At 33.4% G+C, this 25,293-nt stretch overlaps 1 protein-coding gene across 3 annotated transcripts; it reads right to left on the bottom strand.

Moving 5' to 3' along the window:
* Positions 1 to 4,638: 4,638 nt before the first annotated feature.
* On the bottom strand, positions 4,639 to 24,619 carry LOC124431134 (protein kinase C, brain isozyme). 3 transcript variants are annotated; one of them, XM_046978633.1, is made up of 14 exons: positions 23,297 to 24,619; positions 18,349 to 18,380; positions 18,177 to 18,259; positions 16,058 to 16,169; positions 9,992 to 10,120; positions 9,729 to 9,882; positions 9,312 to 9,540; positions 8,959 to 9,090; positions 8,693 to 8,866; positions 8,456 to 8,547; positions 7,871 to 8,072; positions 7,596 to 7,784; positions 7,276 to 7,416; positions 4,639 to 7,207 (listed from the first exon to the last, which is right to left on the bottom strand). In XM_046978633.1, exons 1-14 carry the CDS (start codon positions 23,494 to 23,496, stop codon positions 7,055 to 7,057), a joined length of 2,022 nt encoding a protein of 673 aa, XP_046834589.1. In that variant the 5' UTR covers positions 23,497 to 24,619; the 3' UTR covers positions 4,639 to 7,054. The 3 variants fall into 3 exon arrangements, with proteins under 3 accessions (XP_046834589.1, XP_046834590.1, XP_046834591.1); XM_046978634.1 differs by lacking the exon at positions 16,058 to 16,169 and adding an exon at positions 12,953 to 13,064 and having other exon boundaries at positions 23,297 to 24,617; XM_046978635.1 differs by lacking the exons at positions 16,058 to 16,169; positions 18,349 to 18,380; positions 23,297 to 24,619.
* Between the last annotated feature and the right edge of the window lie 674 nt (positions 24,620 to 25,293).

Genomic DNA, 25,293 nt, shown 5'->3' with positions numbered 1-25,293 from the left:
TCAGACTTTTTATTGTTTAAATAAATGAACTATTGTTTAAATAATACTCTATTCTATCCCGCGAGCTATAAAAACCGTGTAGATAATTATAAAATTACCGAAAATATTAATTTATAAGTTTTAGCGTTTAGATAAGAGAATCACGATGTGCACACGTCGGAGTGCAAGAGCAAACTAAGTCGCGAGCTGTCAAAGTCGTGTAGATGTGCGTTTATGTTTACGTCACAAGAGAAAACCGCTCCGAAATAAAATTTTTAAAGAAATATAAACTTATATTAAAATTATTTTAAGTCTCGCGCGCGATTCAGACTTTTTATTGTTTAAATAAATGAACTATTGTTTAAATAATACTCTATTCTATCCCGCGAGGTATAACAAATGGTTTAGATAATTATAAAATTACCGAAAATATTAATTTACAATCTTTATCGTTTAGAAAATAGAATCACGAAGTGCACACGTCGGAGTGCAAGAGCAAACTAAGTAGCGAGATGTCAAAGTCGTGTAGAAGTGCGTTTATGTTTATGTCACAAGAGAAAACCGCTCCGAAATTAAAATTTTTAAGTACTAGAAGTTTATATTAGAATTATTTTAAGTCCCGCGCGCCATTCAGAGTTTTTATTGTTTAAATAAATGAACTATTGTTTAAATAATACTCTATTCTATCCAGCGAGCTATAAAAACCGTGTAGATAATTATAAAATTAACGAAAATATTAATTTATTAGTTTTAGCGTTTAGATAAGAGAATCACGAAGTGCACACGTCGGAGTGCAAGAGCAAACTAAGTCGCGAGATGTCAAAGTCGTGTAGAAGTGCGTTTATGTTTATGTCACAAGAGAAAACCGCTCCGAAATTAAAATTTTTAAGTACTAGAAGTTTATATTAGAATTATTTTAATTCCCGAATCTGTTTCCGATTTTTTAATGTTTAAATAAATGAACTATTGTTTAAATATTACTCTATTCTATCCCGCGTGCTATAAAAACCGTATAAATAATTATAAATTTACCGAAAATATTAATTTATTAGTTTTAGCGTTTAGATAAGAGAATCACGAAGTGCACACGTCGGAGTGCATGAGCAAACTAAGTAGCGAGCTGTCAAAGTCGTGTAGAAGTGCGTTTATGTTTATGTCACAAGAGAAAACCGCTCCGAAATAAAATTTTTAAAGAAATATAAACTTATATTAAAATTATTCTAAGTTCCGCGCGCGATTCTGGCTTTTTATTGTTTAAATAAATGAACTATTGTTTAAATAATACTCTATTCTATCCAGCGAGCTATAAAAACCGTGTAGATAATTATAAAATTACCGAAAATATTAATTTACAATCTTTAGCGTTTAGAAAAGAGAATCACGAAGTGCACACGTCGGAGTGCAAGAGCAAACTAAGTCGCGAGATGTCAAAGTCGTGTAGAAGTGCGTTTATGTTTATGTCACAAGAGAAAACCGCTCCGAAATTAAAATTTTTAAGTACTAGAAGTTTATATTAGAATTATTTTAAGTCCCGCGCGCGATTCAGACTTTTTATTATTTAAATAAATGAACTATTGTTTAAACATTACTCTATTCTATCCCGCGTGCTATAACAATCGTTTAGATAATTATAAAATTACCGAAAATATTAATTTACAATCTTGAGCGTTTAGAAAATAGAATCACGAAGTGCACACGTCGGAGTGCAAGAGCAAACTAAGTCGCGAGCTGTCAAAGTCGTGTAGAAGTGCGTTTATGTTTATGTCACAAGAGAAAACCGCTCCGAAATAAAATTTTTAAAGAAATATAAACTTGTATTAAAATTATTCTAAGTTCCGCGCGCGATTCTGACTTTTTATTGTTTAAATAAATGAACTATTGTTTAAATAATACTCTATTCTATCCAGCGAGCTATAAAAACCGTGTAGATAATTATAAAATTAACGAAAATATTAATTTACAATCTTTAGCGTTTAGAAAAGAGAATCACGAAGTGCACACGTCGGAGTGCAAGAGCAAACTAAGTCGCGAACTGTCAAAGTCGTGTAAAAATGCGTTTATGTTTATATTACCAGAGATATCCGCTCCGAAATTAAGATTTTTAAGTTTTAGAAGTTTATATTAAAATTATTTTAAGTTCCGAGCGCGATTCAGACTTTTCAATGTTTAAATAAATGAACTATTGTTTAAATATTACTCTTTTCTATCTCACGTACTTTAAAAAAAATTAAATAATTGTTAAATCAGCGAGAATATTAATTTATAAACTTTCCAGCTAAGAAAAATGAATCGCGATGTGCAGAGGTCGTAGTGCAAAAGAAAACTAACTCCCGAATTGTCAAAGTGAAGGAAAAGGCGTTTATTTTTATTTTGCACGATGCAACTACTCCAAAATTTAAATTTTCAAGTAATAGAAGATTATATTAAAATTATTCAAGGTTCTGCGCATGTTTCCGGCTTTTTAATGTTTAAATAAAATAATATTGTCGTTTAGACTTCTCCTTTGGAGCTATGACGTCATACTTATTTCTCCAATATTCCAGATTTAGTTCTGTGTAATCGTTACTTTTCTCGTCCTTTAAATATGCTCTAATTATTAGTTTTTCGTTTAACCGTGTTCGATTGTATTTTGTCGTATATACGATTTTCATATATGCATATCTTTTCAATCTCGTCAAATATTTTTCTTATGGATAGATACAAATATCGATACCTTCTGTACGCACATACATTTGTATACAATTAATTTTCTTCTATATCAATATCAATCTAATATTTGTCAGCTTTCCGTGTCGCATGAAAATTAAGAAAACTATGTTGTTCGCAAAAAATAATACTGGAAACGTAATCGTCCTGCACGCTCACGTAAGTCTATCTGTTTTCGAATAAATAAGGATTTGCTCTTGAAAGAGAGGGAGAAAGAAAGAAAAAGATATTATTAAAATATATAGATAATAGCTTCAATGTTCCCGCATTAATAATGTCTACGAATTTCCAATTTCTAACAATAATAAAAACAGAAAACAATCGCGATATATGTGTTTGTATATATACTATTCCAAGAATTCATAAAATATTCCATATACATACCGGCAAAAGCAGATGTAAACAATCAACAGACGATCCAGTACCTTGACGCAACCTTCTTGTTCCTTCTTACTAACATGTTAAACAGTTTTCGTTCGCACAGGCAACTTTCCAGACGTATTCATACCTGCTCTTCCTTCGTTTATTCCAGTAAGTCTAGTTTCTCTTTTACATTACATATATTATTTTATAAGTTTCATTTAATTACTTATGGTTCATTAATTTTATTTTATAACCAATTAGACAACAATATATATATATATATGTGTGTGTGTGTGTGTGTGTGTGTGTGGCTTTAAAAAATTTTAATTTAATCCCAACTAATATAAAAAGTTTGATATTAACTTCAACGAACTGTATGTCGAATACACAGAACCCATATTATATGTGTGCCTACATTCATCGTATACATATACACACATTTATAATCATAAATACATTTAATTTTATTCTATACTAATATTTTTTAACTTTGTCTGAGTTTTATTCATCGTATTCAACTAATCTGTCGACTTGGATATATTCAGTAACAGCTATCATCTATATTCTACTGCAGCTCTTGGTGTATAATATATATATGTATATATATATAAGCAAGTTTATTTTTAAAAATGTTTTTTAAAATGTGAATCAATATCAGTTTGAAATCAGTTCGAAGATGGAAGAATACTGAAAGGGCGAAAGAAATTATTAAAGAAAAATTAAATGTTTCTCCAAGACAATATTGAAGTCTTCTTGATGTTGGCAAAAGAAAATTATAATGAAATAAGATTTACACTTATCTCTGTACAAAATTCAAATTTTTTAACATTTAAAATCAAATTCAATTGAAAAAAAAAATGATATAGTGAAAGATAGTATAGTGACAAAGTACATTATTATTTGTTTAAATATATATTAGTTGTCAAAAACAAAATTATCGAATTTAACATACAGAAATACCTACTTTCGTTGAAACTCGTCCTCTTCGTTCTAAAAGTGCGTTTATTTTAACCATTTTGTATAAAAACAAATTAATTGGATCTTATTTTTTCGATTCAACTGTTAAGGCAAATAGCCAGAAACAAAAAAAAAAATAATAAAGGAAAAGTTTTTTCAACATATGTTATCGACTATTGGTCCGATGCTTAAATATATAAGTGTGTGATTTGAAAGTTATATGACGTATTCATAGAATATTCATGTCTACATCGACAATCGGATCATCTTTTAACGTAACGTGTTTTACTATCATAATAGTCGCGCTGATTCCCTGCAATACGAATGTCAATAACAAATTAACTACTAAACTTACCCATATAGGCACGTAATTTTCAACTTTTGTACTTGCTTATAAAAGGCATATAGAAATTAATGGGCAATTAGGTGCTATTCAAATAAATACACGAACATTACATCACCTTCCTTATCGAAATATATTATTTTGGTTATTCTAATAATACTCAAGTGATTTTAATGGTTTAATTGCGTTATATTATGGTACGTTGAATTTTTAGCTACACTATAATTTATTTTTCAGTTATTTCATTTTTATGCATTAAGTAAATCTGCACAATAAATATAACGATTATGATCGGATAATGTATTAAGTTTTATTTTATTATTTTTTGCACGTGTGTTGTTAAACAAGTAAAGAGTATGTAATATGGTATGTTGTGTGTGTGTATATATATATACATATATACACACACACATATACTACATTATATTTAAAATGGATAAGGTACGCATCACATAGGAAAAAAATATTGATGAGAAATTTTGAAGAGATATAGTTCATTGATAGAATGCGTTCAACATGATATTTTGCCGTTTCAACACGAAGAAATTCTTTGCATAATGTATCGGTGACAAAATGCAAGAAGATATTAAAAGATGAGAAGACAAAATATGAGATATAATGAAAGAATAATTATCGTATCGACGATCGTAGAAAGTACGAGCTACTTATGGTAAGAGAAAATATTGACTTTCAAAGTAACATTTAGTATTTAATTACCCGAGTTCATTTTGCAAGAACAAAGATGAAAATCGATTAACGACTTTCGTCTCGAAAGAATCGTACCGATTTCTCGAGTAACAAGTGAAATTAATTCGGCATTTAACGAGCACAGCCTTAAAAGACTTCAATGGTCTACATATTTCCGCATGTGTGTATGTGTGTGTGCGCACACGCACGCACTCTCTCTCTCTCTCACACACACACACACACACACACACACAAACACACACGCACGCACACACATACATATGCACATGCAAACATGCGCACGCAGATACATATACACACACACGCGCGTGTATGTATGCGTATATGTATATATGTATTTGTATTTACACATGTTTATCTAAAGGTTTCAATGCCTATACATATATGTGGTACCATAAGTGTATTTAACACAACTGACAATTGAGAAATCATATATCTTAAGGATTGGATTGATCAAATTTAAAGAATAAAATTCATTAAGGCATTAGTTTTAAAATAAAGCGACTAACATAATACCAAGTATTCTTTCTCAAGTATTTGTATACTATAGACTACAAAAACACTCGCAAATATATAAAGAAAAATAAGTATGTGCCAACTACTATATTTTTTCTTCCCAAATTTAAATACGGAAGCACGTATTGACCGTATTCTTTCATATTATCGGTTGATTGTCTCGAACATGGAGCTCATATCCTTCTTTCATAGCGACAATATATATATAGATATATATATATATGTGTGTGTGTGTGTGTGTGTGTGTGTATACATATATGTATATATATGTATATATATATATGTTTATCATTTAAGATACATCTTGGTAGAAAGAGATATAGAAAAGTGATAAATAAAATGAATAAAGATAAAATGGAACCAATTGAACAAGCATTCTTTGATCTATTTGCCTATTTGATAAATCAAATAGAATAAATAATGCGTAAAATCTAAATATATATGACAAAAGCATATTGTAAGATTTATATGAAGGATTTTATAAAGCAGTAAGATGAAATAATATGCATCTGTGTACTTAAACGTTTTCGCGTTACTACATTCACTAACTGTGCCATAATAATTTTTTTAATCAAGAAAAATGGGGATACAAGCTCTGTTCCTAATCGAGACTTTTATCTACTGTTGGAGCAGTTCTTGTTAGACGAATACTTTGACATTATTAACATTGAAAAATTCTACGAACTCGTCTTTTTCTACCCGTTAACTATCATAGCGAAATAAACGAACGATAAGTGCAACTTGGAACGAAAGACAGAAAAATTTGTATCTATACGTATCGATATATCATAATTCTCTGTATAAGTGTCTGTGTTTATACGTATATATAATAATATATTACTTCAATCGATATATATTATATATACTCTGGAAGGCGACAGTAGAAACTACTGAAGTAAATGCATAATATACGCGGGAAATGAATACAGCGATTGTTAGATATTTTCATTTCGATCGGGCTAATTCGAAAAGTAGAATTCATTTTGACAACCGCCATGAAATACAATTCTCCGCAAATCGAAAATTAGAATTCGTCCTACGAATCCCTCGACGATCGGCACCAGGCCTCCCGTCTTTATCTTATAGCATAATAATACAGTGCGCACTAACATGGCGCTTTATTTCTTTAAAAAATACATCGAAAGATTCTTCTATGTTCTGACAACATGAAAAATGACAAAGTATTTTACGTCTCGTCCGTATTCCCTTATGTCATTACGAAAGATACAATTACTAAAACGAGAGAGAGAGAGAGAGAGAGAGAGAGAGAGAGAGAGAGGAGTGGGAGAAGGGGTGGGGGTTAATATATGGGGTAATATAAGTAAAATAGTATGGAAAGAGGAAAGAGAATAACCCTGAGTGAAAACAGATAACGTCGATCATGAAAAATAAGGAGTAGGTCGTAGAAGAGAAAGAGACTAATAAATCATCATAATATACAAAGAATAGACCGATGAGGTAAAGCTAATAAGAGATATTATCTTAAATATGTTGCACAAACTCTGGATTGAGGAAGGAGAAACCCATAAACTCCGTTTGATCCAGATTCATCATAAAGAGTTTGTCTGTTGGGGTCAAGTCCGTTTTTTCAGAAGTGAATTGTTTGTCAAAATTACTTACATCTTTAGGATGTTTCTGAAAGCATAAAAAACAATAATGCAAGTCTAATCTATGGAATCTATGAATATAAAAATATATCTTACGATCTTCGGTTTAAAAGGTGGTTGCACTTCGCGATTCTCGATCTTCTCCCAATCGATATGCCTAAAGAAGACATGACTACGAACATCTTCTTCGCCACGGAAACCGCAACCGAGCCTTCTACTTGGATTTTTCGTAAGAAACTGTTAAAAAGAAGAAAAAGAAAAAAGAATTAAGAAAATATTAAATATAAGAGGATAAAAGTAAATAAAGTGAAAGGAAAGGCGTAAAATAATTGGAGAGAGAGAGAGAGAGAGAGAGAGAGAGAGAGAGAGAGAGAGAGAGAGAGAGAGAGAGAGAGAGAGAGATTAGAAAATCTTACTGCTTTGCAAACTTCTTTGGCTTCTTTGGACAAACTTTTCGGATAGCTAACGTTGTGATTCGTTATTGCAGCAAAAAGTTCTTCCTCGTCTTCACCATCAAATGGTGGCTGTCCGACGAGCATTTCGTAGAGAAGTACGCCATATGCCCACCAATCCACAGACTTTCCATATGGTTGATATAAGATTATCTGAAATTGATATGTTAATTATTGATTATCATACATTGATGAATATTAAGGTCACGTTACGCTAACGAAAATGAATGTAAATTCACCTCCGGTGCTATATAATCAGGTGTACCGCAAAAAGTTTTAGCTGTTTTATCACCCGTTATTCCTTCTTTACACATTCCAAAATCAGCAATCTTTATATGTCCGTCCTGATCGAGTAATACATTGTCGAGCTTTAAATCGCGATACACGATGCCACGACCATGTAAAAAAAACAGCCCGATGGCAATTTCTGAGGCATAAAATCTAGAAATACAAAAAGTTTATGTTTTAATCATCCATTGATCATCCAGTTTATATTCAACGTTAATATACGCTTTCAGAAGAAAGTTTTGAAAAGGAAAACATAAATGCATTCTTACTTTTTGCCTTACCTATTATCTTTGATTCGTTTCTTTTCGAAAATTAAAATATATATACATTCAGAAAGAATTCGTTAAATTTATGATTAGTTCACTGGAGAAAGAGGATTCAATATTTCACGGGAGAAATAATATAAAATAAAGCCCTTGATAATATCTAAGAAAAAATTGTTTTTTTTCAACAAACAAATACTTTGGCATAACCTTTAATATCATTATAATGATATTGATTTATAAATCGTATATGTAAAAAAATGTTATACTCACACTGCTACTGGCTCTTTAAATTTGCCACACTGTTGAATCTGATACATTAAATCGCCACCATTTACATACTCCATGACAAAATACAGACGATCCTAAAACGATAACAATCCGAGTTGAGAAAAAATTTGAACTAACGTATTATAAATATAATATTTTTGCAATAACATTTGCTACAAGAAAGATATAACAGGTTGGACGCCTTTCTGTTGCATATGTTAAAGCTTTCCGAAAGCGTACCATAGTTTGAAAACAAGAATGTAATTGTACAAGGAAAGGAGGCTTGCTTGAAAGAGCGAGAACTCGCTTTTCAGCCATCGTGCATTCCACGTCGTCATCTTGAATAATAATGTCTTTCTTAAGTATTTTAATGGCATACAACTCGTTAGTTCCTTTTCTTTCCGCTAACAGTACCTTTAAAATGTCGATCGAAACGATTAATTTCTTTTGATACTATTTATATTTCTTACAATATATTATCCAAAATATATTATCCGTGAATATACCTTGCCGAAACTACCCTTTCCTAGAACCATAAGAAAATTAAAGTCCGATGCTCTTATTAAATCGCTCTTTCCCATATTGTGTGGTACATCTTTATCCTGTGTCGTTGGTGTCTTCTTCGTCACCGATGTTTTCTGTAAATGTACACACGCACGCGTGCGCACGCACACGCACGCACGCACGCACGCACGCACACGCACGCACGCACGCACACGCACGCACGCACACACAAACATATTCTTATAATGGAATGGAAGAAAAGGAAACGTGTTTTTTATCATAAATATCATACCATAAGCTTTCATCTATCATGCAATATATAATTATCTTGCTTATAAACATTAATTGTACTCACTCGCATTTTACTTTTAAGTTCTGCCAAATCAACTCCCTCTTCGGGCACAGGTACGTTATAAAATTCCCCTTCTTCTTGAGTAAGAAGTTTAAACCAACCACTAGCAGGCGCTTTAATGAGTTCCGATATGCCGAAAGAAAGTGATCCCATGAAATCATTTCTAGAAGTCCGATCCCAATCCCAGACTTCGATTAACAACCGTCTATCTTTATCCTCTGGTTTAAGATCGCTGAAAAAGAAAAAAGAGAAATCTGTTTTTTATTTAGTATTGTACTTCCTTTAACTATTAATCTAAATACGAAGTAATGAAAAAAGTAAGAAAAAAGTGTAATAAAATGTTGTTGTTTGTTTGTCATATTAAACCTTTAATAATGACCAACAATGACGTATCATTTAATATCAGGTAAAATCACTCACAATATAATCGTTTCATTCCATTCAGGATTTAAAGATGACTTGATAGTTTTCGTTTTCTTCTTTACCGTATCCGAATCTGGAATCAATTTCAATTTCACGTAAGGATCCGAAAGACCATTGGGATCCATCGGAATGAGATTTCGTCCTTCCTTTACTGCAACAGAACGTCCAAAGTGTTATCAAGTAAATGGAACTCCTTTGATTATATTATAGAAAACGATTATCATGATAGTGGGCGTGTGTGCGAGTGTATGTGCACGTACCTTCGACGGTCATCTTGCTACCGGAAACGGTGATGTAAAGATGTATACGACCACGTCTTTCGGTGTGATCGCATCCACAAAGATTCGGGACGCTCTCTTCGCATCTCTTGTGTACGTTCATGTCGCATGCTAAGTCATCAGATCATTACGGATTATCATTTTGATCCATTTTATTTGTCATAGCTACAAGATCCATAGCCATGATTGCCACTTTCGTATCAAATGCATTTCATTTAACACCTAATTGACAACACGCCCGCGAATAATTTTCCTATAATTTATCATAATATATATCATAACGGTTGACAATTAAGTACTTTTCAGAAATTCCGTTTTATAACTCCGACTATACTTTGTGTTACTTCCATATAAGTGATTATTGAAATAATCAATCGTAAGTGGAATATACCGCGTATATTCGAAATTACATGGACATAAATTTATGAAAAAGAAAATTCGATACACGGTTGAAAGTGATCATCTTTACAAATAATTGAAACGAATATATTATATGAGTTTGAATATGAGACCGTAACGTATTTCTATAGATATAATATTGTTGTCTTAGTTCTCCACGCGTATATTTCGATCGTCCTTATGCATGAATATATACCGTTACGCATGGAGTGCAAATGGAAAGAAAAATCTACAAGATGATAAAGATATTTTCCTAACTATGCATATAAATGTAAATCTAATTGCGGCTGGCAGCTCGTCGGTAATATCACGTAGATACAATGCAATAATATAAATCATAATGTCGCTAAAGGAAAGGGTTACCATCTGTGTGCTTACAAGTGCCTATGAGTCTCTACGGTAATTATGAGCATGCATAAGAAAAAAAGATGTGTACACTTGTATATTTCTACGTACAGTACGATTTATGAAGGAAGGTGACTCGGTGAGGTCTATATTGTGCGCTCTTGGATACATCGAAACTACAATACAATATCTCAAGTAATTACTTTCGATTAAATATTTTATTCAAAGGAGGATAAACGTTAAGCATTTTTAATATATATTCTCAACGTATAAGTTGTCCATACCATCGTATGTAAACGACAAGTAAAAGTCGACAAGTCTGTCATAAAAAGATCATCGAAGTTTTACGAATTAATAAAGTTGATATAATCGACGCAATAAATAATAAACAGGATATGAGAGAAAAAATGATTATAAAAGATTTTGTTTAACGGATTCAAAAGGACGCGTCGTCTTTGAATATATTTTTCATCGATTTCGTCGTTTTTCTCTCGTCGAATAAATATCCTCGTGAGTTTCGAGAAATGTACAACCTACTCGAGCTATTCCATAAGTCCCTCAAAAAAGAAAAAGAAACACGTTATAATCATATCTATTCTATAAATAAAAAAATGCAGTTAAAACGACGTAATGAGCGTATTTATTCTAAAAAAAATACTTTCATCAGACGATTATATAAATGCATATTATTAACGGCGAAACAAATAACGGCAACGAATTAAAAAATTTTTGATCTTCAAAATATTTAATTCCATTTACTTCCCTCACTCTATGTGTGTGGGTGTGTATGTGTCTATATATAATCATCATAAGCCTACTCCGAAAGTTAAGCATACATTATATAAATACACTACTGTCGTATTTTTCAATAATCTTTTAAAGGCAATTTAATTCGCGTTCCACAACTTACGAATGTCAAAGAACCTATTATAAACATTTCTATCGAATGATATTTCATGCGGATACTTCTGATACTTGAAAATTCATGGAACATAGTCATGCAGCTACATCGAGAGACATAGAAAGAAAAGAGAATAGATGTCGGGAAAATAGAGAGAGAGAGAGAGAGAGAGAGAGAGAGAGAGAGAAGTAGACAAACAGACGGACAGACAAACAGACAGAAGAGAGAGAGAGAGAGAGAGGGATAGAGAACAGTCGACTTTGAGTAAACATCGGAACAAACAACTATATAGTGGAAAGACAAAGAAATATAGAGAAACGATCTATCTAAATACGTTGATACGTATACACTACACGGTCGAGACAAATTTTACGAGCATACTATTGGCAGAATAGCATAAGACTGCAAAGTTTTTGACAGTCTTTTTCGACATTTAAACAAAACAAAAAAAAACTAAAATATAGAACTCTTCTTATGGAAAATCGTAACCTTGCGATTCTATATCAAATAAAGAAGAATACTTACTACGTGATAAACGATAAAAGGATAATCGAGGAAAAAATCTTGATGAGATTACGTGCCATTTGTGTGTGTGGTGTTGAATCTTCTAAGACGAATTCTTTACTTCCTCCTATCCTTTTCGCGTTAAACGTGAAACTCGTCAAAAAAGCGAAACACACGAAACGAATTTTACTTTTCGCTTGAAAGTGCACGTAGCACAATGAAAGGAGCTTCATACGATCAGCAGCTTCAACGTCGTCCGATGTATCACACAGTTTTGCGAACAAGAATGTAACTAACGGTATGATAATAATTATATTTGTTAAAATAAATATAATTATTATAATAGGAATATTGTGTCACTTTCGATCTAATCCACATTTTTCTCTCATTTACCGATCTAAGGAGAGAAACACTATCCAGCGCAGGTTTCTTTAACGTTCAAACGAAGCTTACATATTTTACGAAGTTTACGTCGAACTCGAAGATGGATCGATCACAAAGTTATTCTCCAAGTCAACGATTACATTGCAATTCGACGAAGGAAGAAAGGGGAAAAAAGGCGAATTATATCTCGGAAGAAAAAGGAAAAGAAAAAAGGGAAGAAAAAAGAAGGTGCGCAATTGGAGGGCAATCCCGATTAACCCGAGATCGATCCTTCTTCGAGCAAAACAGTTGCACGGGCCATATCATTTTTCCCCTATATAAAAACTACAGAACAGCGACAGTCGCTTTTATGAGATCTTTCTTGAAACGAATAAATAATTCTGATTTGTCGTTTTTCATTATTTAACTACCTGAACACTTGAGTCCCTGATGCGAGATACCATGAAGCATCGAGCCGCAGTGGTCGCAGAAGGTTGGCGTCAGGTAAGTGAAAACCTCCCATTTGTGTGGGGCGCTCACCGCCTGGGAACAAGAAACAGGGGCCCAGAGAAGCCCGGTCCTTCATTGTGGTCTGATCCTGTGGGAGAGATCGAGAGACGGTGGTGTGCCGATCGATACCCAATAAAGTTCCTCTCGAGGTAACCCCTTCGTCTACGATGACTACTTGTTAGTGTAAGTCATCCCAAAAGCTCAGACAGAAGCAACAAAGGAACCAAGTTAACAAACAACTGCGTGATGATAGCGTGGCATCGACGATAGGGCTATAATAGGGCACTTTGTTTTGACGCGTAACGATAACGCAACAACTAATATAATCATCCTTATTCTCGTACTTGTTCATTTCGGCAAAGCAAACTATCGCAAAAAATAAGTTAAGAAAAGAAAATGGAAATAGTATGTGTTATGACGCATGATCTCCAATTATGGATGCTTCGATTCTATATGTTACGACTTTGAGAAAAAGATTTTCTTTCATTTATGGCGATCGATAAAAGAAGACATTTTCTCTATCAAATCGAGTAACTAGTTCCGTCCGATACTTTCGCTTACGATGGAATATAAACATTCGAATAGTTTCAGTTAGGAAGCCCGGACGGATAAAGGGGAAATAACCGAGTGGAGAAGAAATTATGCGTAGCTTCGACTATCACGAAATCGATGTACACGATATTCCTAATAACAATCCATCCTGTATAATGTCTTATTTAAAGAGGATAAATTGTAGAAAGAAGAAAATTCTTGCCGGAATTCGAATTTCGAAGAAAGCTGCGATCTAAGGAGCGAAATTCCAAACGCCGCTTTAAGAAATGTAATGGTTAAGAAGTGCATTGCCAGCAGCATGCCTCGTCTTTCGACTACAAACATATTTTTATTATCCTTTATATCTAATCTCTTTCTGTTATATAGATCGATTATTAATTACCTTTCCATAAGATGAATATACGAAAGGAACTATTAATCACGATATATTGTTAAAAAGAAAAGCATGGTTATCTCACGTACTCGTTTTAAAGGGCACATTTACAATCGTGGGTATCTCCAACTGGTCGGCCAAAGAAAATTTAAGAAAAGTAAAAGAGTGAGTCTATAGAGAGGGAGAGAGGGAGAGAGAGAGAAGAAAGAGCTGTAAATTTTAATTTGTAAAGCAAGGGATGATTCACATTTAAAAAGAAAAAGAAAAGAAAAAAAAGAAGAAGAAGAAAAGGAAAAACAAGAAATAGAAAAATAATAGACAAAATACATTACAGCCAGGGAATGCAATTAAAAAGGGAAAAGAGAAAAGGAAAAGAAACAGACCTCGAATAAAGACGAGGAGAAGGGTAGAAAGGAGAAAGACATCCAAGAAAGTTTACACGGCGGTCCGAAAGTGCTCCAATTAATGTAAAAATTGCGGACAATTTAAACGAGGCATGTAACGTACAACTGATTAAAAAGATACACGTATGTGTACACAATAATTCGAACATCAGAGACTAGAACACATTTACATATATGTACAGAACGTAGTGACCGTGTATACGTTGTGAGCTCGTCTATGCTGTGCTGTAAAATGAATTTTACATAGCGATTATATACAAGTCCAACCATAAGAGAAATATTTTTAATCCCATGTCCGTTAAAAGTATGAGAGAATTCTATTCTATACTACTCGATGCAACGATGCAATAACGATATTTATTGAATAAAACGAGAAAATGCAAAGTCTTTGACAGCTTTTTGTCATTTCTCGAATCCTACCTACATTACTACATATATCAGAATTTTGAGAGAAGGTACACAAAGCAATAAAAAATAAAACCATTTTAACCGTAGACTAAGCGCTCTATGATAAATACATATATATATATATATATATATATATATATATATATATATATATATATATATACACATATATGTACGTATGTATGTGTACATGTGTATGCACACACATACATTTATATGTATGTATAAATATGCACGTATGCATTTATGTAGATATGTACACTCAATAATACCGTGGAACAATGAGATCGTGCACGCGAATGTGGAAAAAAAGTGTAAGAAAATGAAAGAAAAAATAATTTGGATAAAGGAGAATTTGTAAAGAGAAACAAAATAAATGAATAAATAATAATAAATAAACTTTCTTCGCAATACGGACCGACACGCAAAGACACACGATGTATTTCAAACTATGTATTGAAAATATTTTCGAAACTTTCTTTCCATGATCGTTGTCGCAGCAACAAAATTCTCCATTTTTGTCCTTCTCCATTTTAAAAGAAAATTCAAAACGACATTATATCATAAAACATTTTACATTTGTACGTGTGTATGTGTGATTTGGTTTTACTTATCACCAAATAATAACGAGTTTTGTAAAGTCGTAAACGAGATTTCGTAAACGAGCAATCGGAGATGCTCCTTTTCAGAACTGAAAGAATCATTGAACGCAATAATTTGTCCCAGAGAAAGAAGGTCGGGAAAAGGAGCGAAGAAAAATAATTATAATTGGAAAGATAATGTAGCGTATATATAGGTGCATTGCATCGTATTAAGAATAATCATACACCTTTCATATTCGTTTCAAGCTTGTAGAATAATTTATTTATTCGATTAATTTCGCGTCTCCTTCCATGCGCGTGCACGATTCGTAAACACCTAAAAACTTATATAAAATATGGCAATGCACACCTTTCTTATATAAAGACGATGACGACAAGATACGTGTAAGTACTCACCGCATTTTATTTGGAGGAAAAAATTTATTTACAAATAGAGGAATATTTAGAATAATAATAAGACGAAGTGAAGAAGAAGAAATGAGATGATAGACAATTAAATGAATATGAAGAAGAGTATACGCAGAAGAACGGTAATATAAGACGAAGACAAAGCAACACCACATATATGGTAGATCAAAACGATAAAAGTTGTGCGATTGGTGGTCGTATATATGTATATCTTCTTCGTGTGCCTGTGTGGTGAAAGTGCGTGTATCTCGTGTGGTCTTTCGCTTGATTTAATGATACCTTGGCATTTCATGCCCTGGTGGATGACACCATAGAGAAGACTACCGCAGTGGTCACAGAACGTGGGGCTGTTGTAGGTGTGTTGCTTGAATTGATGCTTCGTCCGCGTATCCTGCGTTATTACACCATTACATCGTGCACACGCACGCAGACTCTCGGATTATGACACAGATATTGCGATTTTGAATCACGAAATACGAATGTCATCTGATCGATGGATCTTTCCGGTCAAAATTGATAAATAGATTGACCGTCTAATCTCGATAAATTCAGATTTAAGATATCTAATGTTAAGATATCTAAGATAAACATTGTTAATAAAAACAGATTATTCAATGATACAAATAAATTCGCTTCGTACAAACCGATCAATTCTAAATAATTCAAATTTATATATGATAATATATTATTGGATGGGCTTTGATGATAACTAAATTAACTTCAAATTAACTTCAAATTAACTCGTAAGCCTTTAATCAAATGAGATTAAAGAAATAATGGGACCGAAATTAAACCCAATTTGAGGAACGCTGAAGAACGATCACACATCGGGATAGGATATTACGTAGTTTTAATGATAATTTCCGATCATGAAAAGAGAGTAGAGTAAAAGGAGTAACAATGAATCTATATTAATACCTATCGTTTATCTTTTTAGTCTTTTATAATCGTTTCTTCATTTAGCAAAAGCTCCTAACATTCCAATAGAATTATTATATCAGTGAGACTTATTTGTCAATGAAAAATATAAAAAGACTATGATTTGTTGCACTTGTACGATCAAATGCCAACTTCCTTTAGAGAATATATTAATACTCGAAAAAATATCTATTAATACTAACCATATCACTGAGTAATATGTATATTCCAAAATAACCATTAATCCTTATCGTATCGTAATTATATTGACGCGAGTAACGGAGAGATCCATGATCATCTGATGTAGAATGATCGATAGAGGAAAAACCGTTTGTCTTTGAAGCGCAAAAGCACGGAAAAATTGTTACCGAAAAGGAAAAAACATAAGTATACATCGGTTATATTTCACTGAAAGAATCGAAAAGTTTTATGATACCATAGATTGTTTGCGGTTCGCTTATATCTACTTTATGTACAATTATCGTTAATTATTGTGCAAAAATAAAGATTTATTGATAAGAATTCGATTATTATCAAAAGTAACAAAACTCCTCTACTATTTCTTCATGATAACGAGAGATGCAATAAATATTCCTATCGAAAGGCCATACGTTTTTATTTAATGTACGTTCTTAACAACGAGCCGAAAACATCTTGGTTTCCCATGAAAAATAGATATATTTTCTTGATCGTACTTATTTGCAAAATTATTCAGCATTAGCGCGTTTGTGGTTTAAGCGTGGGTTAAACGAACAGCTGAAAACGCTTAGGCCAATCGTGCGCTGTGCAAGAAATGCTGAAGGATTTTAGCCGCTGTTGCCCTCTCTCTCTCTCTCTCTCTCTCTCTCTCTCTCTCTCTCTCTCACGCTCTCTCTCTCTCACGCTCTCTCTCTCATTCTCTCATTCTCTCTCTCTCTCTCTCTCTCTCATTCTCTCTCTCTCTCTCTCTCTCTCTCTCTCTCTCTCTCTCTCTCTCTCTCTCTCATTCTTTCTCTCTCTCTCTCTCCATCACTCTTCTTCATGGCCAACGATCTCATTTACACTTCTCATTACATCTCCATATCTTACCAATGCTAATGTCTTGCTAAATTGTATTATTTACCCTTTGACGAGATAAATCGTGATATTAGAAAAAAAATATTATAATTTGAAAAATTAATTTATTTTCGCGCACTCATAGATTGAAATTGTAATTTTTTGGCCAATTTAATAAATATCTTCTTTGCTAATTGACATTTATTTTTATTAAAATTTGTAATATTTATGAAAATTACGGATGCATAGTGCAAAAGAGTTTTTTCGTTAATCGCGTTCAAGTTTTGCATTACTTCTATTCGATTAAGCATTGTAACCTTGGCTTCGGATGAGAGCGAAGGAGAAAGACAAGGCGAATTATTTGAATAAAAGGAAGAAAAAAAATATAAATATGAAAAAGAAATGAAAAATAAAAGTTTGACATTAGATATGTATTGACACTCACGTCCGAGTCAGCTCCTTTGTCCGCTCCAGGACAGGTAAAGGTCACGTATTCGTGACATCGCTTGTGAACGACGAAACTACAGACTGAAACACAAGTAAAATGTGCCCAGAGGTCTTCCTCAAGATCACACCTGGCGAAGAGGTGGTCGGTGAGATCAGACTGACCCTCTTACCTTGGCACTGATATCCTTGCTTTCCGAAGCCCCTAAAACAAAACGAAAAAAAAAGTATCGTATAAGGAAGAGAAATATTACGAGTAAAATAACACCTGATATCGCTTATCAAAAATGATAAATATGTATAGACATATATGTGCATATGCATAAATGACGCATCTATCGGAGTTATCAATTAATGACCTATGCAATCAGAATTCATCTTGCTACATTTTTTCCGCCCGCTGTAAAAGAGAAAGCGGAGAATCCTCCTCACCCCTGGAATTCTCAATTTTTCCCGATATAGCTAAAAGTACATTTACAACGTCAGCCTTTGTTTATAGGCTGTATAACAAGTGACGCCTCTGTGCTAGACCGTCGATTAAATCAGCTTCAACGAACAAATCAATATTTCAAGGTTTCTATATGACCGTTATGCATGATCGTTCAATATGTTTTTTTCTTTTTTTTTTCTCTTTTTCTTTTCTTTTTTTCTTTTTTTTTTTTTTTTTTTTTGTTCAAATGCATAGAAAATCGACAGACGATTTTGCTCTTTTATATACAAGTAAAATACATACAGACGGTAAAAAATAATAATAATAATAATAATAATAATAATAATAATAATGAAGAGAAAAATAATTCAAGATAAATGAAAAAGGTAATGCAAGAAAGAATGAAAAAAAGGGATAAAAGATTGAAGAAGAAACCCAAGAAGAAGCTCAGAGAGATAATAAGAGAGGGGTAAAAGAGAAGCGTGAGGAAAGTAGAATGAGAAAGAGAAAGAGAAAAAAAAAGAAAAGAAAAAGAAACTGTGCAAATCTGTGATTAGCCTACATTACTTCAAAGCTTAAAGCGAAATATACATATATTTTCTGCAATGGCACGTATGACAAATTCTATGAACCTATGTAGATCTTTGCAGATGTAAAGAAAAAAAAAAAGAAATGGATCATAGATATGTATATATACAAACATTTGAGATTAGCAACGTATACCGTATATTAGCAATTATTTAATATGGCAAATACATAGACAATATATGTATATATACTAATCGAGCTCATATTTTAGTGGAAGTACACATTACTCACGACAATACTTGGCAAATAAAAAAACATTTTCCAAATGAAAAATTCATTCTCTCCGTATTAATGATTTTGCATTTGATTAGCTACAATCTTTACAATCTTTTCACTTGCATACAATATATACGACTACTACCGTTGTGCATTTTCGAATCGGTAAGAATACAAAGAGTACATTTCCGCATTTTATTCGCAGTCTAACATTGCAATCAGCATAACTACACATTATATGAATATTTTTAATACAATATTTTTAGGCTTCGTTGGAATATTTGTTTTAAAGTTTAGCCAAAAAGGGAGAATAAACAATAAAGTTTTAGAATTTTTTCGTTTTATTTTGCTTACGATCGTTAGATAGAAATTTAAATAATCTTGTAATAATCTCGTTTAGAACTTGAAACATAATTGAAAAGTGTCATGTCTCTCGAAATTTATAGCAGTCGAATGGTTTCGCAATACCGATTGCATAAGTCAGCTTCGCGTGGCGGTAGTGATCCTTAAAAACGATCGTAATTACGTCTCCCATTTAACAGCAAATTCAATTCCTCATTATTATCCGTATAACTAACTGGTGAATTACTAACTGGTTATATAAACGTAAATACGTAAAGTCATTGATTTATCAAGGCATACGTTAATGTATAATATATTTCATATTGTGGACACTTATCTATACGATAAAGATAGAAAAAAGGAAGAAACAAACGAATAAGTTAATAAATCGTATAGATCCATTAGAATAATTATTCATACATGGAGAGTCGAAATTAATGACAAATCTAATACGCAAAATTTGAAGAGCACTTGCAGTACGCATTCGCATTTCTCTTCGTCATTGATCGCAACGGGTTAATCGAGAAAGAAAAAGAAAAAGAAATAAGAGCGACCTTATGACATCTTGCCAAAACGTCTTATTAAATTATTCGCTCTTTAAAATATTTATCTTAGCTTGACTAAGTATTGTCTAATGAAACCAAGTATAAAGTCGACACATTTATCTATATCTCTTCTCGCATAGCCAGGAAAAGTCTCTTTGTTTCAACCTAATTGGGTTAGCCTGGTTTTCATCGATTTCGAAGTCCCCGTTGCTTTCTATATAAAAACTCGGCAAAGAGGGTCGGATAAACTCGACTTGCATAATGCAATGTGCACGTGTTCACATGTGTATTCACATCCTTGTACCCGCGACACGTGCATGTTTCGTGGTGTACGTTAATCGCCCAACGACGTAAAAGACACCAGTGTAATGTGATTTTTCAAATTTAAAGCATTGTTGCTCTCCTAAGGTATCCCGCTCGACCTTTTTCAATTTGTCTGCAAGATACGTCGGTGTACGACAAACATATACATATATATATATATATATATATATATATATATATATATATATATATATATATATATTACCGAATCGTATTTTAAATTATTCTATTAACATTAAACGAAGATCAATTTCTCGATGACTCGGAGAATGTACTACGAGAAAATTAAATATAAATAAATGAAATATGTATTATATGGCTATAATATGCATATATAATATGTATGTACGATATATGTACGTACGATAAGATTCTCATCGCTTTCCGTGAACTGAAAGAAATTAATGGAAATCATTTTTTGAATATTTTACATGCCTGAGTTTCGATTAGTAAAAGAAAAACGTCTACTGTCTTTCACAATAATAGAAAAGATATTAAAATGAAATGATCCACTTCATTTGAGAGGCAAAAAGGCTTCGCAATTCTTCGATCGTTTAAGCCCATCTCTACTGTATTTTTTTATCCTTTTATATTAAATATCTCACGTATCTTAGGAATAAAGAACTAATTAAAGTAAAAGGAACGATCGACAGACGGGCGTTAAAAATTATTGAAAGTATATGGCTCCGAAGTATCTCACCTTACGATTTATCTTCGATTATTTCGATTAATCTTCATTTATACTGAGAAAGAAAGAGAGGGAAGGAAGATCAGAGATAATCAAGATTTACAATATCTAGTTACTGTCGTTATTTAGTTACTATCTGGCTACTATATAGTTTTTGAGGAACACTGCGTCAAATTTGATAATAACTCAGCTACTGTAGAAAATATTCAGTTATCATTGATCAGAATAGGTAGACGGATGAAAATGTTTTTGCTGCGAAATGAAACGTTAACGTCCTTACAATGTTCATGTTTTCTCATACTCGCATAAAGATCCAACGTAAAGAAATTTCTAATGCAACTTCAATAATAATTAATTCAAGAAGGAAGGAAAGAAACAGGCCTTTTTATCGTATCGTCCGGAAATAAGGACGTTAAAATGGCATACTCTCCTAGCTTCTACGTGTGTACATATATACGTGTATACATATATGCATATATATATATATATATATGTATATATATATATATATATATATATATATATATATATATATGTTGTACGTCGCGCGACAAGGCCGTCGTCTTTTCCTCGTGCTAGCAAGTGACGAATGAGCCAAGATACTATAAACTCGTGACGCATGTCGTTAGACCATTCGACTTCCTTATAAATCATATTTGAAAACCACAAAATTCGATAACGTATGTTCGATATTATACGCGCGAAGGAAAAAGTCTCAAAAATTAAATCACCTAATCAGGCAGTAGTTTTTTTTACCTACCTTGCAAGCAGAGATCAAATCGGTCGATTATAACGATAAATGAAAGATAAGTAGAAAAATATATGATTCTACTCGGTCATTCGTTTCATTACTTTTTTATCCTCAACGGACACAGGTATTGCTTCTGTTCATTCTCGGATCTATGTTCCTTCTTCTTTAGAATGAGCTATTTGATTTTATATTTGAAAGATCCTTTCTACCGGTAAATTCGATGAGACTAAAATCTCGATCGAATTTCAACATGCTTCATCAGAAACTTAATTTCAAATTAAAATAAATAATGACTAACTGCTTTTCGGTATTTAATGGTATCATTTTCCAATCCAATTAAATGATCGCCAAAAAGGATTAAGGAATAGACATATACATATATATATATATATATATATATATATATATATATATATATATAGATAGATAGATGGATAGATGGATAGATGGATAGATGGATGGATAGATGGATATGAATATATAGTTCGACCGAGAAAGAATCTTTTTAGTTGAGGATAGTCAAATTAATTGTTCTCTAAACTGTGACGTGTGTTTATTTCGACAGAAAAAAATTTCGACTATAAATGCCTGTTAATATCCTTATGTGATGTGAATTAAAAGAAATCGCTCGTTCGATAGCATCAAACAGAACGATATGAATCAGACGATACCCCTGGATTCACCATGCTGTCGGTGCACAGTCGATCCGTTTAATCCCGGAGCGATGTGTCGATATCGAGGTGCAAGAATGCGATTGGTCGATACCAGTGTTTTTTTTTTCTTTTCCAATTAAATAAACGATAAAAAATGTTATGGATGACGCACGATTGACATTGATTATAACATAAGGTATTTATTACAGTTAAAATAATACTCGCAAAAATTGTAAAGATAGTCGATCTAATAATAAGAACCGAGCATACATGAAAGACAATTAGCGATTAGCGCTTAAGAAACGGCCTGATTCGTAAAGGGTACTATTTAAAAAGGGAAAATAACACGAAAGATGGAAGAATATATATATGTATATCATGTGCAACTACTATATCATAAGTATATGCATGAATATATGTTTATAAATACATATATCTGTGGGAAAAAAGAAAGAAAAGAAAGAAAAGAAAGAAAAGAAAGAAAAGAAAGAAAAGAAAAGAAGAAACCTCTTTCCAGAAATCGAAAATGCGATATCCAGATTATTTGTACTACTAAAAAATGCAAAAAAAAGATTTCAACTTACCATATAAAGTCCTTGCAATGACTGCAGAATGTGGGTTGTTTGAAGAAACGTGGCATAAAGCTATGATTTTTAACCATGTATACATTTTTCTTCTTGAGTGCTCCTTTCCGGCCCCGTAGTTTCTTGGCAAAAGCAGTGGTGGTATCACCAGGACCGAGAGAATCCTCGCACGTGTTATTCGTTTCTTGTTCCTCCGCCATGGCGACGTCTTATCGCGAACGCGATAGATTTGGACCGACGGGGGTCTTAGGCAGACCCTCGCGGTTATCGCAATTTCTCTTCCGCCTCTTCACTCCCTTTCTCCTCCTCTGCTTCCTTAGCCTTCTTTTCGAATCTGGCTAAGTCCTTCCTAACTCGTCCTTTCGTACTTCACTTCTTTTCTTTCTTCTATTACTGAAAGAGTCGCTCGAAAGCAATATAATCGGGTCGCAGCAGCCTCGATATCGTTCGTACCAAGAGACAGAACGTAAAGCGAGAGAACTCGCACGATGGGTGGTAGGTAGGCTACTCCGCGCGCGCGGTATAAGCCCGTGCCACGACGTCGACCTACCTCGCTTTGCCTCTCTCTCTCTCTCTCTTGGCTCCTCCTCACCCCCTTCGGCTTGCTCGTTCGTCCGTCCGTTCGTCCGTCCGTCCGTCCGTCCGTTCGTTCGTTCGTTCGTCGTTCGTTCGTTCGTTCGTTCGTTCGTTCGTTCGTTCGTTTATCCGTCCATTCGTTCGTTTGTCCGTCCGTCCGTTCGCTTACTCGTTTCTTCCTCTCTCCCACCTCTTCTCCCGATCAACGTGCCTTTTTACTTCAACTTCGTAGCACGTTTTTCTGTCCGTTCGTCTATTTGTCCAATGGATCAACTATTGCTCAACTCCGTACTTTCTTTCTCTTGCCTTTATACTCCTCTATTCTTCTGACAATAACCGTTCTTTTTCTATTAACTGTACCTTTGGTCTTTCTCTCTCTTTCCAATCTCTTCTCGCGTTTATCACATTCTCCCTCTCTCTCTCTCTCTCTCTCTCTTCCTCTTTCTGGTTCTACCTCTCGATTACCCTTCCTCTCTTCTATCGTGGACCGCCCGATAATTTTAGATTCTCGGCGCAGTGACTCGGAGCTGCCACTGCTCAGCCTGTGCCGCGCACTCGAATATCGACATCCAACGACTATGAGGAGGAGTAAGGCTACGAAAGCAACACTGAACAAGAACGAACAGACGAGCGAGACTGCAAACGAGTGAACGTAATCCGCTTTCCAACCGTATTCTCCTCCTTTCCCTTCTTTCCCATTATCGCTCCCTTTATCCTTTCTATTCGGCGTCTAATATTCTTATTTCTCCTAACGTTCCTTCTTTCTTCCTTATTTTTGACTCTGTCCCTGCTCTAAAAAGAAAGTACTCTATTTATATTTATATATATATATATGCATATGTATATATAAAGAGAGCGAGAGAGAAATAACCTTTTACGCCTTTCTTCTTTTCTTGTAGTAAATTCGAGCATGAAAAATTTCTGAAAAAGAATACATTTTTAAATCAATAGAAAATCATCGAAAGAAAGAATCCTCCTACTAGCCCTTCTTTTCAGGTTGCTCGACCGGAAAGAATTATAGCTAGAGTTATGACGCTCGGGTCAATAATACCTACCCTAGGGCTATTTTTAATAACACGATCGTGCGCGGTGTTCTTACGCGCTTGTGCTTATGCCTAACCATCGATTCTTTGCGCTTTAAGGATCACGGAAACATGAAACCAATAAAGTGTGATCGATCGCGAAAGATGCAATATTTTTTTTATCCTTTTGTCTAATCTCATGATTGAAAATATTTGTATGATCGGAAAATTATTCGTACCTGTTTAAAAAGCATTGTCGATGATTGAATGGAAAAAAATAGAACCGACGATAGGATAAAAAACTTTTTTTATACGATCGATGAATTTCCTTGCGATTCAACCATCTCCCCGATTTATATCATTCAGCGGATGAAAAAGTAGATAAAACATACGCTTGGT

This window comes from Vespa crabro, chromosome 20 (genome assembly GCF_910589235.1).
Source record: "Vespa crabro chromosome 20, iyVesCrab1.2, whole genome shotgun sequence".
Classification (NCBI taxonomy): Eukaryota; Metazoa; Arthropoda; class Insecta; order Hymenoptera; family Vespidae; genus Vespa; species Vespa crabro.
The sequence above is the reverse complement of the archived record's forward strand: the minus strand, read 5'-3'. Positions and strand labels throughout refer to the sequence as shown.